The sequence below is a fragment of the Saccoglossus kowalevskii genome, chromosome 11, assembly GCF_978046115.1.
Source record: "Saccoglossus kowalevskii chromosome 11, keSacKowa6.1, whole genome shotgun sequence".
Classification (NCBI taxonomy): Eukaryota; Metazoa; Hemichordata; class Enteropneusta; family Harrimaniidae; genus Saccoglossus; species Saccoglossus kowalevskii.
This window is the reverse complement of record NC_140651.1, coordinates 37,287,727-37,307,945: the sequence shown is the minus strand read 5'-3', so window position 1 is coordinate 37,307,945 and position 20,219 is coordinate 37,287,727. Positions and strand designations below refer to the sequence as shown.

The window sequence follows — 20,219 nt, the reverse complement described above, 5'->3', positions numbered from 1 at the left end:
ACGAGGACTTATGTTTTGACCTCCGTGCGTGCGTGTGTGCGTCTATGCGTGCGTCCGGACCTGTATCTTAGAAATGCCTGGACCAATCACAATCAAACTTCACACATACATCATATATGATATTATACATATGCACGTCAATTTGTTTCACGTTCTGATTCAAGATGGCCGAATGGCGGCCATTTTTGTGCTAAAAATCATCAAAATCAAGCATTTCTCGGGTGTTTACAGATGGATTTTGTTCAAACTTAGTATATACATTAGACATTATAGGAATTTGATGCACATCATTTTGTTTTATGATCTGATTCAAGATGGCCGAATGGTGGCCATTTTTGTGCTGAAAAATCCTAAAAATCAAGCATTTCTCGGCTGTTTACAAATGAATTTTGTTCAAACTCGATATATACATTAGACATTATGGGACCTTGATGCAAATAATTTTGTTTTTTAGATAAGATTCAAAATGACCAACTGGCGGCCATTTTGTTTCAATGAATGTGGTTCTCGTGCCATATCTCTGACTTGCTTTCACTGATTATGTTCAAATTTTAAATACAGTCAAACCTTTGTTAACGACCACCTGTGCAGAGCGACCACCTGCTCATAGCAATCACCTTAGTACAGTCCCTTCGCAATTTACACGTTAAAGACACTGGATGTAGCGACCACCTGTCCAACGCGACCAGCGACCACCCTATTGTAGACCTATTCACACTTTTAACCTTTGTATAACGACCACCAACATTTCCATCAGACTGTCTCAGTAAAAAGACAATAGCTACTTGCGAATCGCTAACAGGAAAATGGTCATATGTTACGTTCAGATTACCGAGTATGCAATCTTAATGGCTAATAGACAGGGGTGACCATCGCAACGTGGTTTGTGAAGTTGCGAAAAAGTAAAAAAAAAAGTTGAATATCATCTGAATGTAATGTCTGGAGACTGGAAAGATTTTAACAACAAATTAAAACAGTTTCATTCAAAGTTTGAAATGAAAAACTAGCTTGTTTCCGATCAGTACTACCCCCGGTATACTATCGATCCCCAGCCGGCCAGCGGCACTTCTGTGGACTGTCTCGCACATGAAGAGCAAATTCCCCCCGTCTCGAAAACAAGAAAAATGAACCAGTTTTATTAAATGAGAGATGTTTTATTTACCTTGTCGACATGAAATATCCAAACAAAATAATAAATAAAACATTCGTTTATTTCGCTTTCATTGCAGGATTGCAAAATCCGACCTATTTTAGCCGCCATGTTGTTTGTTGTTGATCGTTATAAATTATGCTAATGAAGCTAGCGCATGGGCAAAACATATTGTTACTGAGGGGTCATCTCGGGGTTATTCTCAACGAAAGATGTTTTCTATTTTGATCCTCTTTTTTTATAAATGGTAATATCAATAATTCGCAATCGAGAAAATTTGTTTGGGCAGTTTTGACACGTCGATGCTTGCAACAAATAACTGTAAAATTGCGTGTACGATCACCGTGTTTCATTTCCGGTTCGTTTGACTTTCTGATTCAACACCGAGAGTTGGAGCAATCGTTATGAGTTTGGTCAATTTTGTTTATTACCAATGCTTCTTCATTTTTAATGCTTGTTTGTTTTTTCAATCACGGCAACTTTGCCTGTGCATTTTGTCACAGTGTATGTACAATCGACAATACTAACGATGGGACTGATTACCGCCTGTGATGGAATATGTGTAAGAGACTGGGGAATAAGACTGCTTGGCGAGAGTGTGAAAGTACGAGCTGAAACGCCAATGCGGCCGATCGTTGACAATCGTTCTTATGCATTAAATACACCATTGAATCCATGGGCAGAATCACTTGGTTTCAGTGAATTTACATGATATAATTTGTAGTAAAAAAGTAAAGCTGTAATTATCCAGATGAAAATGAGTGACTTTTATTAAAAAAGACCTATTCATTATAGGCTTGTTTTTATGTATTGCTTATGATCTCCCTTAAAATTCCGGCCCTAATTAATATTCATGATTAAATGAATAAATTAGGCCACCTCCATATAAAGACCACCTGTCTATAAAGGACAGTTTGGCTCAGTCCACTGACTGTCCTTTATAGACAGTTTTGACTGTATTCATTATACATCATGTCATAGATAAACAGTTACATTGGTTTGACAATCCTATTCAAAATGGCCGAATGGTGGTCATTTTTGTGCTAAAAAAATCATCAAATATCAAGCATTTTTGGCATTTATGGATGGATTTCGTTCAAACTTGGTACATACATTAGACATTACGGGTTCCTGATGCACGGCATTTTTAGCTCCGCTGTCGACTTTGTCGAGCGGAGCTTATCATATGAGTGATTGTCCGTCGTCGTCGTCGTCGTCGTCCGTCGTCGTCCGTGTCAATGTTTTACTTTTTCGACTTCTTCTTGAAAACTACAAGCCTGAATGCTTTGATACTTGGTGTATATGTACCTTGGGTAGACCTCTCTTAGGTTTGTTCCTTTCATGTTGATATCTTCAATTCTCTAATGTTGGTGAATATTTTTGTCATTTTTGGTAAAAAGTGATATTTTCGACTTCTTGTTAAAAACCGCAAGTGCAAATGCTTTGATATTACATATATAGGTACTACATGTGGACCTCTCTCAGATTTGTTCATTTTGTAATGATATCTTTAATTCTCTAATTTTGGTGAATATTTTTGTCATTTTTGGTAAAAAGTGATATTTTCGACTTCTTGTTAAAAACCGCATGTCCAATTGCTTTGATACTACATATATAGGTACTACATGTGGACCTCTCTCAGATTTGTTCATTTCGTGATGATATCTTCAATTCTCTATTTTTGGTGAATATTTTTGTCATTTTTGGTAAAAAGTGATATTTTCAACTTCTTGTTAAAAACCGCAAGTCTGATTGCTTTGATATTACATATATAGGTACTACATGTGGACCTCTCTCAGATTTGTTAGCTCCGCTGTCGACTTTGTCGAGCGGAGCTTATCATATGAGTGATTGTCCGTCGTCGTCGTCCGTCGTCGTCCGTCGTCCGTGTCAATGTTTTACTTTTTCGACTTCTTCTTGAAAACTACAAGCCTAAATGCTTTGATACTTGGTGTATATGTACCTTGGGTAGACCTCTCTTAGGTTTGTTCATTTCATGTTGATATCTTTAATTCTCTAATTTTGGTGAATATTTTTGTCATTTTTGGTAAAAACTGATATTTTCGACTTCTTGTTAAAAACCGCAAGTGCAATTGCTTTGATATTACATATATAGGTACTACATGTGGACCTCTCTCAGATTTGTTCATTTCGTGATGATATCTTCAATTCTCTAATTTTGGTGAATATTTTTGTCATTTTTGGTAAAAACTGATATTTTCGACTTCTTGTTAAAAACCGCAAGTGCAATTGCTTTGATATTACATATATAGGTACTACATGTGGACCTCTCTCAGATTTGTTCATTTCGTGATGATATCTTCAATTCTCTAATTTTGGTGAATATTTTTGTCATTTTTGGTAAAAACTGATATTTTCGACTTCTTGTTAAAAACCGCAAGTGCAATTGCTTTGATATTACATATATAGGTACTACATGTGGACCTCTCTCAGATTTGTTCATTTTGTAATGATATCTTTAATTCTCTAATTTTGGTGAATATTTTTGTCATTTTTGGTAAAAAGTGATATTTTCGACTTCTTGTAAAAAACCGCAAGTGCAAATGCTTTGATATTACATATATAGGTACTACATGTGGACCTCTCTCAGATTTGTTCATTTTGTAATGATATCTTTAATTCTCTATTTTTGGTGAATATTTTTGTCATTTTTTGGTGAAAAGTGATATTTTCGACTTCTTGTTAAAAACCGCAAGTCCAATTGCTTTGATACTACATATATAGGTACTACATGTGGACCTCTCTCAGATTTGTTTATTTCGTGATGATATCTTCAATTCTCTAATTTTGGTGAATATTTTTGTCATTTTTGGTAAAAAGTGATATTTTTGACTTCTTGTTAAAAACCGCAAGTCCGATTGCTTTGATATTACATATATAGGTACTACATGTGGACCTCTCTCAGATTTGTTCATTTTGTGATGATATCTTCAATTCTCTAATTTTGGTGAATATTCTTGTCATTTTTGGTAAAAAGTGATATTTTCGACTTCTTGTTAAAAACTGTAAGTCCAATTGCTTTGATACTATTCATATTGTTCATTTTCTAATGATGTCTTCAGTTCTTTAATTGAAATGTGCATTGCTAACAGCGGAGCTATCTCAGCCGATAGGCTGCTTGTTCATTTTGTGATGATATCTTCAATTCTCTAATTTTGGTGAATATTTTTGTCATTTTTGGTAAAAAGTGATATTTTCGACTTCTTGTTAAACACTGCAAGTCCGATTGCTTTGATATTACATATATAGGTACTACATGTGGACCTCTCTCAGATTTGTTCATTTTGTAATGATATCTTCAATTCTCTAATTTTGGTGAATATTTTTGTAATTTTTGGTAAAAAGTGATATTTTCGACTTCTTGTTAAAAACCAATAGATCAATTGCTTTGATATTACATATATAGATACTACATGTAGACCTTTCGCAGATTTGTTCATTTTGTGATGATATCTTCAGTTCTCTAATTTTGGTGAATATTTTTGTCATTTTTGGTAAAAAGTGATACTTCTTGTTGAAAACTGTAAGTCCGGTTGCTTTGATATTACATATATAGGTACTACATGTGGACCTCTCTCAGATTTGTTCATTTCGTGATGATATCTTCAATTCTCTAATTTTGGTGAATATTTTTGTCATTTTTGGTAAAAAGTGATATTTTCGACTTCTTGTTAAAAACCGCAAGTGCAAATGCTTTGATATTACATATATAGGTACTACATGTGGACCTCTCTCAGATTTGTTCATTTTGTAATGATATCTTTAATTCTCTAATTTTGGTGAATATTTTTGTCATTTTTGGTACAAAGTGATATTTTCGACTTCTTGTTAAAAACTGTAAGTCCGATTGCTTTGATACTATTCATATTGTTCATTTTCTAATGATGTCTTCAGTTCTTTAATTGAAATGTGCATTGTTAACAGCGGAGCTATCTCAGCCGATAGGCTGCTTGTTTTTTCAGATTGGATTCAAAATGGCTGACTGGCGGCCATTTTGTTTTAATGATTGGGATTATAGAGCCTACTCTTAAATGCTTTGACTGATTATATTCAAATTTTATATATTCGTTATACATCATGTGATATATATACATGTATTCAAAATGGCTGATTTTGAATACTGTTCCAGTACTTTTTTGACGATCAGATACAAATGTCAATCATTTTAATGTTAAAAAACCATATTCCTGACATGGTTATATTCCAGCTATATTACTATAAACAAAACTATATTTCTTAAATTTAATAACTAACGGGGACTGTGCCATGCATGGCTTGTTTGTTATTTAATCTAACTTAGATTTCCCATGGACAATGTTGTTATAGTTGTGCTATGTTTTTATTACCTGTGGATATTTATCTATGTTCAAACAAACACTTTATGTACTTATAGTAAATAAACACAAAAAAGGATTTGTCCTCGTCTTACTTCAAGATGTTTATTATAATGCAAAATGATGTGTTTGTTTGCAGGTGTCTTCCAATTTACCTAAATTCCGTCATATGTTAGAAGATAAACTACATAATGTACATACATTCCTAGAAGAACTTGAAGAACTTGGTGTGTGGATGACAGCCACTATGGAGTTATTGGAAACACAGCAAGGACCAGTCGGATCAGCCACCTCAAATGAAGAACATGATTCTCTGGTGGTAGACCCTATGGTATGTCATTGTCACCCCATTGATTCTCTGGTGGTAGACCCTGTGGTATGTCACTGTCACCCCATTGATTCTCTAGTAGTAGACCCTATGGTATGTCATTGTTATCTCATTGATTCTCTAGTAGTAGACCCTATGGTATGTCATTGTCATCTCATTGATTCACTAGTGGTAGACCCTATGGTATGTCATTGTTATTTCATTGATTCTCTAGTGGTAGGCCCTATGGTATGTCATTGTCATCTCATTGATTCTCTAGTGGTAGACCCTATGGTATGTCATTGATTCACTAGTGGTAGACCCTATGGTATGTCATTGTTATCTCATTGTTTCTCTGGTGGTAGACCCTATGGTATGTCATTGTCACCCCATTGATTCTCTAGTGGTAGACCCTATGGTATGGCATTGTCATCTCATTGATTCTCTAGTAGTAGACCCTATGGTATGTCATTGTTATCTCATTGATTCTCTAGTAGTAGACCCTATGGTATGGCATTGTCATCTCATTGATTCTCTAGTGGTTGACGCTATGGTATGTCATTGTTATCTAATTTATTCTCTGGTGGTAGTCCCTATGGTATGGCATTGTCATCTCATTGATTCTCTAGTAGTAGACCCTATGGTTGTCATTGTTATCTAATTTATTCTCTGGTGGTAGTCCCTATGGTATGGCATTGTCATCTCATTGATTCTCTAGTAGTAGACCCTATGGTATGTCATTGTTATCTAATTTATTCTCTGGTGGTAGTCCCTATGGTATGGCATTGTCATCTCATTGATTCTCTAGTAGTAGACCCTATGGTATGGCATTGTTATCTAATTTATTCTCTGGTGGTAGTCCCTATGGTATGTCATTGTTATCTAATTGATTCTCTGGTGGTAGACCGTATGGTATGGCATTGTCATCTCATTGATTCTCTGGTGGTAGACCCTATGGTATGTCATTGTGTCACCCCATTGATTCTCTAGTGGTAGACCCTATGGTATGGCATTGTCATCTCATTGATTCTCTAGTAGTAGACCCTATGGTTGTCATTGTTATCTAATTTATTCTCTGGTGGTAGTCCCTATGGTATGGCATTGTCATCTCATTGATTCTCTAGTAGTAGACCCTATGGTATGTCATTGTTATCTAATTTATTCTCTGGTGGTAGTCCCTATGGTATGGCATTGTCATCTCATTGATTCTCTAGTAGTAGACCCTATGGTATGGCATTGTTATCTAATTTATTCTCTGGTGGTAGTCCCTATGGTATGTCATTGTTATCTAATTGATTCTCTGGTGGTAGACCATATGGTATGGCATTGTCACCCCATTGATTCTCTCGTGGTAGACCCTATGGTATGTCATTGTTATCTCATTGATTCTCTAGTGGTAGACCCTATGGTATGTCATTGTTATCTCATTGATTCTCTAGTGAGTAGACCCTATGGTATGGCATTGTCATCTTATTGATTCACTAGTGGTAGACCGTATGGTATGGCATTGTCATCTCATTGATTCTCTGGTGGTAGACCCTATGGTATGTCATTGTTATCTCATTGATTCTCTAGTGAGTAGACCCTATGGTATGGCATTGTCACCCCATTGATTCTCTAGTAGTAGACCCTATGGTATGACATTGTCATCTCATTGATTCTCTAGTGGTAGACCCTATGGTATGACATTGTCATCTCATTGATTCTCTAGTGAATAGACCCTATGGTATGACATTGTCATCTCATTGATTCTCTAGTAGTAGACCCTATGGTATGGCATTGTCATCTCATTGATTCTCTAGTGGTAGACCCTATGGTATGGCATTGTCATCTCATTGATTCTCTAGTAGTAGACCCTATGGTATGGCATTGTCACCCCATTGATTCTCTAGTAGTAGACCCTATGGTATGGCATTGTTATCTCATTGATTCTCTAGTGAGTAGACCCTATGGTATGACATTGTCACCCCATTGATTCTCTAGTGAGTAGACCCTATGGTATGGCATTGTCATCTCATTGATTCTCTAGTGGTAGACCCTATGGTATGTCATTGTTATCTCATTGATTCTCTAGTAGTAGACCCTATGGAATGGCATTGTCATCTCATTGATTCTCTAGTGAGTAGATCCTATGGTATGTCATTGTTATCTCATTGATTCTCTAGTAGTAGACCCTATGGTATGGCATTGTCATCTCATTGATTCTCTAGTGGTTGACGCTATGGTATGTCATTGTTATTTAATTTATTCTCTGGTGGTAGTCCCTATGGTATGGCATTGTCATCTCATTGATTCTCTAGTAGTAGACCCTATGGTTGTCATTGTTATCTAATTTATTCTCTGGTGGTAGTCCCTATGGTATGGCATTGTCATCTCATTGATTCTCTAGTAGTAGACCCTATGGTATGTCATTGTTATCTAATTTATTCTCTGGTGGTAGTCCCTATGGTATGGCATTGTCATCTCATTGATTCTCTAGTAGTAGACCCTATGGTATGTCATTGTTATCTCATTGATTCTCTAGTGAGTAGACCCTATGGTATGGCATTGTCATCTTATTGATTCACTAGTGGTAGACCGTATGGTATGGCATTGTCATCTCATTGATTCTCTGGTGGTAGACCCTATGGTATGTCATTGTTATCTCATTGATTCTCTAGTGAGTAGACCCTATGGTATGGCATTGTCACCCCATTGATTCTCTAGTGGTAGACCCTATGGTATGACATTGTCATCTCATTGATTCTCTAGTGGTAGACCCTATGGTATGACATTGTCATCTCATTGATTCTCTAGTGAATAGACCCTATGGTATGGCATTGTCATCTCATTGATTCTCTAGTAGTAGACCCTATGGTATGGCATTGTCACCCCATTGATTCTCTAGTGGTAGACCCTATGGTATGGCATTGTCACCCCATTGAATCTCTGGTGGTAGACCCTATGGTATGTCATTGTTATCTCATTGATTCTCTAGTGAGTAGACCCTATGGTATGACATTGTCACCCCATTGATTCTCTAGTGAGTAGACCCTATGGTATGGCATTGTCATCTCATTGATTCTCTAGTGGTAGACCCTATGGTATGTCATTGTTATCTCATTGATTCTCTAGTAGTAGACCCTATGGAATGGCATTGTCATCTCATTGATTCTCTAGTGAGTAGATCCTATGGTATGTCATTGTTATCTCATTGATTCTCTAGTGGTAGACCCTATGGTATGGCATTGTCATCTCATTGATTCTCTAGTGGTTGACGCTATGGTATGTCATTGTTATCTAATTTATTCTCTGGTGGTAGTCCCTATGGTATGGCATTGTCATCTCATTGATTCTCTAGTAGTAGACCCTATGGTTGTCATTGTTATCTAATTTATTCTCTGGTGGTAGTCCCTATGGTATGGCATTGTCATCTCATTGATTCTCTAGTAGTAGACCCTATGGTATGTCATTGTTATCTAATTTATTCTCTGGTGGTAGTCCCTATGGTATGGCATTGTCATCTCATTGATTCTCTAGTAGTAGACCCTATGGTATGGCATTGTTATCTAATTTATTCTCTGGTGGTAGTCCCTATGGTATGTCATTGTTATCTAATTGATTCTCTGGTGGTAGACCATATGGTATGGCATTGTCACCCCATTGATTCTCTCGTGGTAGACCCTATGGTATGTCATTGTTATCTCATTGATTCTCTAGTGGTAGACCCTATGGTATGGCATTGTCATCTTATTGATTCTCTAGTAGTAGACCCTATGGTATGTCATTGTTATCTCATTGATTCTCTAGTGAGTAGACCCTATGGTATGGCATTGTCATCTTATTGATTCACTAGTGGTAGACCGTATGGTATGGCATTGTCATCTCATTGATTCTCTGGTGGTAGACCCTATGGTATGTCATTGTTATCTCATTGATTCTCTAGTGAGTAGACCCTATGGTATGGCATTGTCACCCCATTGATTCTCTAGTGGTAGACCCTATGGTATGACATTGTCATCTCATTGATTCTCTAGTGGTAGACCCTATGGTATGACATTGTCATCTCATTGATTCTCTAGTGAATAGACCCTATGGTATGACATTGTCATCTCATTGATTCTCTAGTGGTAGACCCTATGGTATGGCATTGTCATCTCATTGATTCTCTAGTGGTAGACCCTATGGTATGTCATTGTCATCTCATTGATTCTCTAGTAGTAGACCCTATGGTATGGCATTGTCATCTCATTGATTCTCTAGTAGTAGACCCTATGGTATGGCATTGTCATCTCATTGATTCTCTAGTGGTAGACCCTATGGTATGGCATTGTCATCTCATTGATTCTCTAGTAGTAGACCCTATGGTATGGCATTGTCACCCCATTGATTCTCTAGTGGTAGACCCTATGGTATGGCATTGTCACCCCATTGAATCTCTGGTGGTAGACCCTATGGTATGTCATTGTTATCTCATTGATTCTCTAGTGAGTAGACCCTATGGTATGACATTGTCACCCCATTGATTCTCTAGTGAGTAGACCCTATGGTATGGCATTGTCATCTCATTGATTCTCTAGTGGTAGACCCTATGGTATGTCATTGTTATCTCATTGATTCTCTAGTAGTAGACCCTATGGTATGGCATTGTCATCTCATTGATTCTCTGGTGGTAGACCCTATGGTATGTCATTGTTATCTCATTGATTCTCTAGTGGTAGACCCTATGGTATGTCATTGTTATCTCATTGATTCTCTAGTAGTAGACCCTATGGAATGGCATTGTCATCTCATTGATTCTCTAGTGAGTAGATCCTATGGTATGTCATTGTTATCTCATTGATTCTCTAGTGGTAGACCCTATGGTATGGCATATTCACCCCATTGATTCACTAGTGGTAGACCCTATGGTATGGCATTGTCATCTCATTGATTCTCTAGTGAGTAGATCCTATGGTATGTCATTGTTATCTCATTGATTCTCTGGTGGAAGACCCTATGGTATGTCATTGTTATCTCATTGATTCTCTAGTGAGTAGACCCTATGGTATGTCATTGTTATCACACTGATTCTCTAGTGGTAGACCCTATGGTATGGCATTGTCACCCCATTGATTCACTAGTGGTAGACCCTATGGTATGGCATTGTCATCTCATTGATTCTCAAGTGGTAGACCCTATGGTATGGCATTGTCACCCCATTGATTCACTAGTGGTAGACCCTATGGTATGGCATTGTCACCCCATTGATTCTCTGGTGGTAGACCCTATGGTATGACCATTTTGTGTCATTGTCATCTCATTTATTTACTGGTTGTAGACCATCTCATTCACAGGAGAAGTCATTTTATTTCCTACATTATAAAATAAATTTCTTCATATTTTTGGGGATAGTATGTAAAATTATGAAAAAAATCATCATAAAGTCAATGTACTTGTTCCATGAGATGATTTATGTCGCTATATTTATTCCAATGTTGTACTGCCATTCTTGCAAAGTCAACTATACATGATAAACATTTACAAAACCAATTATAATAGGTTTGTTAAATTGTAAACAAATAGTTATGTGACAGTAACCCATGTGTCTTGTAGTTTCTAATAATTTTCTTTTATCAGACAATGCAAGATGCCTTGAATGCCCGGCAAGCAAATATGGACAGTGTAAATAATACATTCCTGGGACTTACCATGGAAGCATCCAGTGTAGGAGCTGTATTACCCCAGAATCTAAGAAATAAATTAGATTATTTAAACAGAGATTGGTCAAAAATCAAACATATGGCCACACATTTAAGACCTATATCTGATGCTGACATGGAATCTAAGGTCTATCAAGAAAAGACAAGTATGTGTACAATTGTTACATAGACAATACATCACCATATGGATACAACCATACAGCATGTCACCACATAAACAATACATCATCATATGGATACGACCATACAGCATGTCACCACATAAACAATACATCATCATATGGATACAACCATACAGCATGTCACCACATAAACAATACATCATCATATGGATACAACCATACAGCATGTCACCACATAAACAATACATCATCATATGGATACAACCATACAGCATGTCACCACATAAACAATACATCACCATATGGCTACAACCATACAGCATGTCACCACATAAACAATACATCATATGGATACAACCATACAGCATGTCACCACATAAACAATACGTCATCATATGGATACAACCATACACCATGTCATATAAACAATACATCACCATATGGATACAACCATACAGCATGTCACCACATAAATAATACATCATCATATTGATACAACCCTACAGCATGTCGCCACATAAACAATACATCATCATATGGATACAACCATACAGCATGTCACCACATAAACAATACATCATCATATGGATACAACCCTACAGCATGTCACCACATAGACAATACATGTACATCACCATATGGATACAACCATACAGCATGCCATCACATAGACAATACATCACCATATGGATACAACCATACAGCATGCCATCACATAGACAATACATCACCGTATGGATACAACCATACAGCATGCTATCACATAGACAATACATCACCATATGGATACAACCATACAGCATGCCATCACATAGACGATACATCACCATATGGATACAACCATACAGCATGCCATCACATAGACGATACATTACCATATGGATACAACCATACAGCATGCCATCACATAGACAGTACATCACCATATGGATACAACCATACAGCATGCCATCACATAGACAATATTTCACCATATGGATGCATACAAAACTGTTAAATTTAATATTGTCTCTAACATACCTTGTATTTCAGTTGTTACTGTAACACAGACAAGAGTGACAACAACAGCTGCTCCACCTCCTCTGTCAACTGACAACACTGACTACTCTATTCAGTCTTCATGGCCAGAATTTGACAAATTGGTTGCTAAGTTACATGATTGGTTGACACTATTTGATCACATGTTGAAGTCACAGATAGTAACTGTAGGTGATGTTGAAGAAATCAGAGAAATGGTAATTAAACAGCAGGTGAGTGTAGCTATGGCGACAATCTTATCCTCATCTGCTCTATTTCTAGTGTTCCATTCTCATAGTTATCAATTATCTGTGTTTTAACATTGAGTGGTATCGTTGAGTGACAGCATTGAGTGGTAGCATTGCATGGTAACATAGAGTTACTGTAATGTGTGGTAACATAGAGTATGAGCATTTGCATGGTAACATTGAATGACAGCATTGCATGGTAACATTGAGTGACAGCATTGCATGGTAACATTGAGTGACAGCATTGCATGGTAACATTGAATGACAGCATTGCATGGTAACATTGAGTGACAGCATTGCATGGTAACATTGAGTGACAGCATTGCATGGTAACATTGAATGTGGTAAAATTGAGTGGTATCATTAAGTGGTACTATTGCATGGTAACATTGAGTGACAGCATTGAATGGCATTGTTCTGGTTTCATGGATGTTTCTGAGTAAAATGCATGGTATAAGACTGGTATTGTGTTGAATATTGATTATTATTATTTTGTTCAACTTTAAATTATCTTTTGGTTTTATCTTCCTTATACAGAATGTATTAAAAGATCTTGAAGTTAAACAACCTGAATTAGATGAGTTAATATTTAAAGGGGAGAATTTAAAAGCAGAATCACAGACTGAATATGAAAGACAGGCCTTGCAGGAAAAAAGTGAGTGTTTATTTTACTAAAACCTGTGTGCATCACTGACAAAGAGTAAATAAGCTTTACTTTGATGTATGTAAAGTCCACACAGGTAGTTAAAGTGGACAGTAAATTTTTCAATTCTTCAATAACAAGTTTGTCCTGTTTACAGTGAGTAAGTTGAGGGAACATTGGAATGATTCCGTATCCAGGGCTTCCTCTAGAAAAAATCAACTCAGTAACATGTTAGAAGAATCGCATCAATTTCATGAATTAAAGGATGAACTTTATAACTGGTTGGCAAAAATGGAGTCTTTGTTAGAAAATAATGAAGATGTTGGACAGACTGTTGATGTATTAGAAAATCAATTGGATAGGCATCGGGTAGGTTAATTCTATTATGTGTAAATTTAGGAAAGTTATTTTAGAGTCAGCATTCAACTTAATAAGTAACAACAATAATTTATGACAAATCTATGTATCATTCTTGTAGCTATATATCATTATTTCAACGTATGCTAATTGTCTTACCGTGTTAATTAAACTGGACAAATAATTTTCAGTTCTACAGTACAATGTAAAATCTGATCTGAACCAAGAATTATAATTTTTTTTGTAGGCATTTATGGATGAAGTAGACCAGTGGAGACCATGTGTTGATACTGTCAATGAATCTGGGCATAAATTAATAACTGAATACTGTACAGATGATACAAGCAAAATACGGCAAATACTGGAAAATTTGAACCCAAGATGGAAATACATCACCTCAGAGTAAGTTACAAATGAATATTCATCTCATAGTTATTGAGTATGTCTATGTGACATTTGATTTTCTAATCACTGATTGGTTGAGAGTATAACTAGATGTGTGATTACATGGTTTGTTAATTTAGATCAAGTGAAAGACATGCAGAGATTGTGAAAGCACTGAAAGCATTGCAGGAATTTGATATTCAGTTAAGTGAATTTCTAACATGGATGTCAGAAGCTGAGGCTACATTGGAAAGATTGGAACAAGAGACAGACAATGAAGTGGCATTAGAAGATAAGGAAATGCTAAAACTATGGCTTAAACAGTATAGGGTATGTCAACAAATTATCTGATACAATCAAATGAATAGACATAATTTTATGAATTCTTATTTTGTAAAACTTGGTAGTCCATGAGGGAGAAGATCAAATTTGTTGGTGTTAATTTGTAAAAACTAAGTCGCTGAAATTGACAAGCATGTATTGTTGGTAAACTTCAAATCATTTCATACAATTGGTGGATTTGGACAAACATATGAACAGACCATTACAACATGTTTATGATGAAATCAAGCAATATAACGTTTTATTACACTGCATAACTACATTGTATGAACCTAATAACTGAACAAGGTGTATTTGTTTGTAAAAAAAGAGTGTGTATTGTTTTTACCTTGCCCGTACCATCAAAGATGGAAGGGAAAGGTATATTAAGGGAAAAATTTGGTCCGTTGTTGTCGTTAATAATTGTTATTGTGTGCATAATAACTTTACTAATTCTATTCCAAACTTTATCAAACTTGGTCACCTTATTCATCAGTATAAAGTCTTCCCTGAGTTTGAACAACAGATGTCCTGTATTAAAATATCATGCAAAAATTGAGAAAATCTGATAAAATATTTTGACTGTTTCTACTTGACTGGTGATACACATCAAAGGTCACTGATCTCAGTGGAAATATGCATTGTTGTATGTGTTCAATGAAGCAAATGATTTATCTTGTATTAATATCCTTGGTAATGTATCCCCCAAATCCCATGGGAATACTATACTTGGTTTCAAAACCAACTCATGGAGAGAAATATTGCACAGTCTGATACACATTTGCAAATCTACCAATAAATCTTTACAGAAAACAAGATGTCAGAAAATCAATATAAGCACTCCTATGAACTGGGTGCCAAACTTTGATCAAGATCTGAAGCTAATAGAAAATCTGTTTAGTTCAAAATTATCAAATCAAAAATAATACATAAAAAATACATAAAAAGCAAGTTTCATCCACATTTTGAAAAGAAAATTGTTCTGAAATATATGTATTCTGTATTTGACAAACAGTTCATTCGACAAATGAAAATTCTCAGGAATATGTTTCAGCTATTAGAACAGAATGATAGTTTTTATAATACTAGTTTAAAAACGCACTTCAAAAACAAAGATTGTCGTGTTTGAAGATGTGGATTCTCAGGAGGCAACAGTACTGTTGACTTCTCCCTCCACTGGAAAGCAAAGCTTGCAACATGATAGCTATTCATAGAGGGTGTTTTTTTTTTACTTTTCATATAATACAGTAGTCACACAATGAGGCAGTTCATATTTGTCTCAGTGAATCATTACAAAATACTTGGACAAAAGGCAGCTAAGATTTTCTGTTATCTTGCATGTTTTATGAATCTATTCACGTCTAAATGCAGCACTTTTTTTCTGCGATGAGGCATTTGTTTTTATACTAAAATATCTGAATTACTTTGAATAAAGTTGGAAACTATGCCCCTTAAAATAATTAAACAAATAAGGCACCAATGTTTTTGTAAGATATTTACATCTTTTAAGGACATTCGGTAGACTGATTCCCCACTGTTGGTTCAACCCCAAAACTTGTTTGTATTCAAAATTAATTATGACAATGCATATTTATATTGAAACAAACTATGATAAAGGGAATTATATTATATAACAAAGGGCAAGGTCACCAGAATTCAACTATGTTTTATATTTTGTTTAAACCTCATCTTTCATTTAGAATAGTGCATGCTTTCTGTCCCTTTTGCTTCAGGTTTAAAAATGCGTTTTGACTCGTGTGTGCAAAGAACACAAGGGTAGTCTTTGCAGTTAGCCTGTCTATCTATATGTGTGTGTGTGTGTGGGTGTGTGGGTGTGTGTGGGTGTGTGTGGGTGTGTGTGTGTGTGTGTGTGTGTGTGTGTGTGTGTGTTTGTGTGTGTCTGTATGTTCCACTGATATCTGTATGTTTGTTTTTAATGAAACTTGGTGCATATATGCTCTGGGCTATTACTCATATTTGATTATGTTTTAGTTGATATCCTTGCATATTAATTACCTAATTTGCATGATCATTAGATAATTTTTAGCTGTTCCATGACTGTTCCACTGATATCTGAAGAACCACTCATTGGATTTTGATGAAACTTGGTACATAGATTTTCTGGACTAATGCACAGATTTTATTACCTAATTTGCATAATGATTAGTAAATTTTTGGCTTCTCCACTGATATCTCAAATACTAATCATTACATTTCAATGAAACTTGGTACATATATGTCATATGACAATGCATAGACCTGATAGGTTTTAGGTTAATATCCGTGCTTATTAATTACCTAATTTGCATAATTCATTTACATATTTCAAGTACTAATCATTACTTTTCAATGAAAACATAGTTGCTGTAGGACAATACACAGACCTGATTAGTTTTGGATTGAAATATGTGGATATTAATTTCTTTACTTGCATAATTAGCCAATTTTTAGCTTTCACACTGATATCACAAGTACTGATTATGCAGAGACTTGATTAGTTTTGGGTAAAAAAATTGTGCATATTAATCACCTAATTTGCATAATGATTAGTAAATTTTTCGTCTTATACACTGATATCGCAAGTACTAATTATCCCATTTCAATGAAACTTGGTACATAGATGCTCTAGAACAATGCACAGACCTGCTCAGTTCTGGGTTAAAATCACTTCATATTAATTACCTAATTTGCATAATTTTGGTTTTAATCACATTTCAATGAAACTTCATAGATGATATTTGACAGTACTTATCTTAATTCAATGAATCTTATACTCTAACACATAATTTGCATAATAATTTACTTTTCAGCTTTCCACAATTTAGTTTGATGTGATTAATTATCACATTATAATGAAACTTTTTACATGTGTGCCCTGAAACAATATATAGACCTAATCTATGCATAATAATTGCTAAATTTGTATAATAATTCATTTGGTTCATTCTAGTAATCCACAGACATGATTAGTTTAATGTTGAAAAACATGCATCTTGATTATCTATTATTAGCCCATTTCTGATATCTAAAAAAATCAGATTTAAATTGATTCATCACAGAGGTGCCCTGGAATTAATTAGACTGAAAACCACAGATGAAAAATCAGATGTATTTTCTGTATGTATTATAAATTATGATAATGTGAATCACATTGTTTTCATGTTATGCATCTCAAATAGCTGGCAAATATTAGTTGCCAAGCTTCTCGTTTGAAAAGTAAATCTTAAATTTTGAATTAATTTGAATGTGTCTCCAATACTCTCTCAGCACATGGGAGTTCTTTCTAAGCTTTCTTTGATTTAAATTTATCATTGGTGCTCAGTACTATTCCTATTCCAGTTCCATTATTGTGATTGGATATTCATGGTTAATTTATATTGCACTGCAAGGCACTGTTATCTTATGAGTATTGCCCCAGAATATGAATAGTAAAAATTGATCTTAAATCAGTATTTTTTGAATATTAGCTTTAATCCCATTCTCAGATGGGAAAACAAACTATTAAAAATGATAGGCATTATGATAATAGAGAATTTGATTTAGGAGAAAGTCCATTTAGCAAAAAGTAAAACCAGTATAATTGTCTGCCTTCTGCACTGGTTCACTATGAGTATCACTGTCTCCTACAAATTTGGTACTGTTCACCAATTTTTCAAAGAAATGTGTTTATTATGATTGCACCTTTGAAGTTCTTTGCATAGAAATAAAAATTGAAAAAAAAGTGTTATTTCATCTATGGCATGTTAGAATTTACACTGTAGCTTTGTGTATCACAAATAATTATATGTTCTAGGACCATTATTTATATGACTCTGGGTGTGTCTAGAATGAATCGTGGCAGTTTTTCCCACTATTTTGAGCATTTTGTGTTGTTTTGTCCATTTGTAAAAACTATGGGGAAATAAAGCCAATGTGGATTATACCACCCATGCAGGCCAGTTTTATTTTTAGTCCCTGTTCAGTTTTGACCTTCGTGTGTTTGTGCGTGTGTGCGTGCTTCCGGACCTATATCTTAGAAATGCCTGGACCAATCACAATCAAACTTCACATATACATCATACATCATACATGATATTATACATATGCACGTCAGTTTGTTTCACAATCTTATTCAAGATGGCCGAATGGCGGCCATTTTTGTGCTAAAAATCATTAAAATCAAGCATTTTTCGGCTGTTTATTGATGGATTTGTTCAAACTTGGTATATACGTTGGACATTATAGGACCTTGATGCATATCATTTTGTTTTCAGATAAGATTCAAAATGGCCGACTGGTGGCCATTTTGTTTTAATGAATGTGGTTCTAGTGCCATATCTCTGACTTGCTGTGACTGATTATGTTCAAATTTTAAATATTCATTATACATCATGTCATAGATATACAGATATATTGGTTTAATGATCCTATTAAAAATGGCTGAATGGTAGCCATTTTTTTGCTAAAAACTCATCAAAATCAAGCATTTCTTGGCTGCTTACAGATGGATTTTGTTCAAACTTGGTACATGTATATATGTTGGACATTATAGGACCTTGATGCACATCATTTTGTTTTTCAGATAAGATTCAAAATGGCCGACTGGCGGCCATTTTGTTTTAATGAATGCGATTCTAGTGGCATATCTCGGACTCGCTGTGACTGATTATGTTCAAATTTTAAATATTCATTATACATGTATTCAAAATGGCTGATTTTGTTTTAATTAATGCTGTTCCAGAGCAATATCTCTCAATATGGACAAGTACTTGTTTGACGATCAGATACAAATGTCAATCATTTTAATGTTAAAAAAATCATATTCCTGACATGTTTATATTCCAGCTATATTACTATATACAAAACTATATTTCTTAAATTGTGCTTGTTTTTGTTTTTTTTTTGGTGTTTTTGGCTTTGGTTTTATTCCTAGTTTGTACACAGTAAACTTGTCTGAAATATATTTAGATCATCAAACATTATCAAAATTAGACTAAAAAGACTTAAACATCCATTTGTTTTTACTTTGTTTTTACTTTGTTTTTACTTTGTATTTTAGTTTGCTATACTGTTGTGTAGTTTACCTGTAACCTCAGTTTTAAGTAAAGTCATTTGTGCTCAACACTTTATAAAATGCTATTTTCAAGCATAATAACTTGTCTGTCAATTGTTCTTATATTTTTCTGAAGCTAGAATTTCACTCAAAGTCAGAATCCTATATCTGTCAATATCATGCTCTTTTGACCTCTGACCTCATGTATATATGTCATTGATATATCAAAAGAAACGTTTCAATCACAAGAGTGCACTGATTACCATGGAACTGACGCTCTTTACAAGGTGCCTTATTCCCTCCATCCACGTTACATAACCATTCACTAACATATAGTCTATTGAAACTCTGAAAGCTTATACTGATAGTCGCTATTCTGAAAAAACAAAAATTGACTTTCCACTTACTGCTTTGCATATACAAACATGAATTGTTCAGAACCCCCAGTGGAAGCAGTCAGTATATCCAATTATAATATTAGGTACAGTATTGTTAGTTAATCCATTTGTTTAGATATGGTCTCTATTTAGAGTATTTGTATCAAATCTACCATATAGGAGGCATTTTAGTAGTCAATTTGAAGTTATTTAGATAAGGGTGTT

General features: G+C 35.0%; 1 protein-coding gene across 4 annotated transcripts in view; it reads left to right on the top strand.

Moving 5' to 3' along the window:
- The window catches only part of LOC100378265 (dystrophin-like), a 322,146-nt gene that overhangs the window by 266,482 nt on the left and 35,445 nt on the right, over positions 1-20,219 (top strand). For all 4 annotated transcript variants that reach the window (XM_085505169.1, XM_085505170.1, XM_085505172.1 and 1 more), the window contains 7 exons: positions 5,645-5,836; positions 11,411-11,639; positions 12,648-12,865; positions 13,418-13,535; positions 13,681-13,892; positions 14,128-14,282; positions 14,405-14,594. In XM_085505169.1, the coding sequence (XP_085361295.1) occupies positions 5,645-5,836; positions 11,411-11,639; positions 12,648-12,865; positions 13,418-13,535; positions 13,681-13,892; positions 14,128-14,282; positions 14,405-14,594 (1,314 nt within the window). The remainder of the gene's footprint in view (positions 1-5,644; positions 5,837-11,410; positions 11,640-12,647; positions 12,866-13,417; positions 13,536-13,680; positions 13,893-14,127; positions 14,283-14,404; positions 14,595-20,219) is intronic.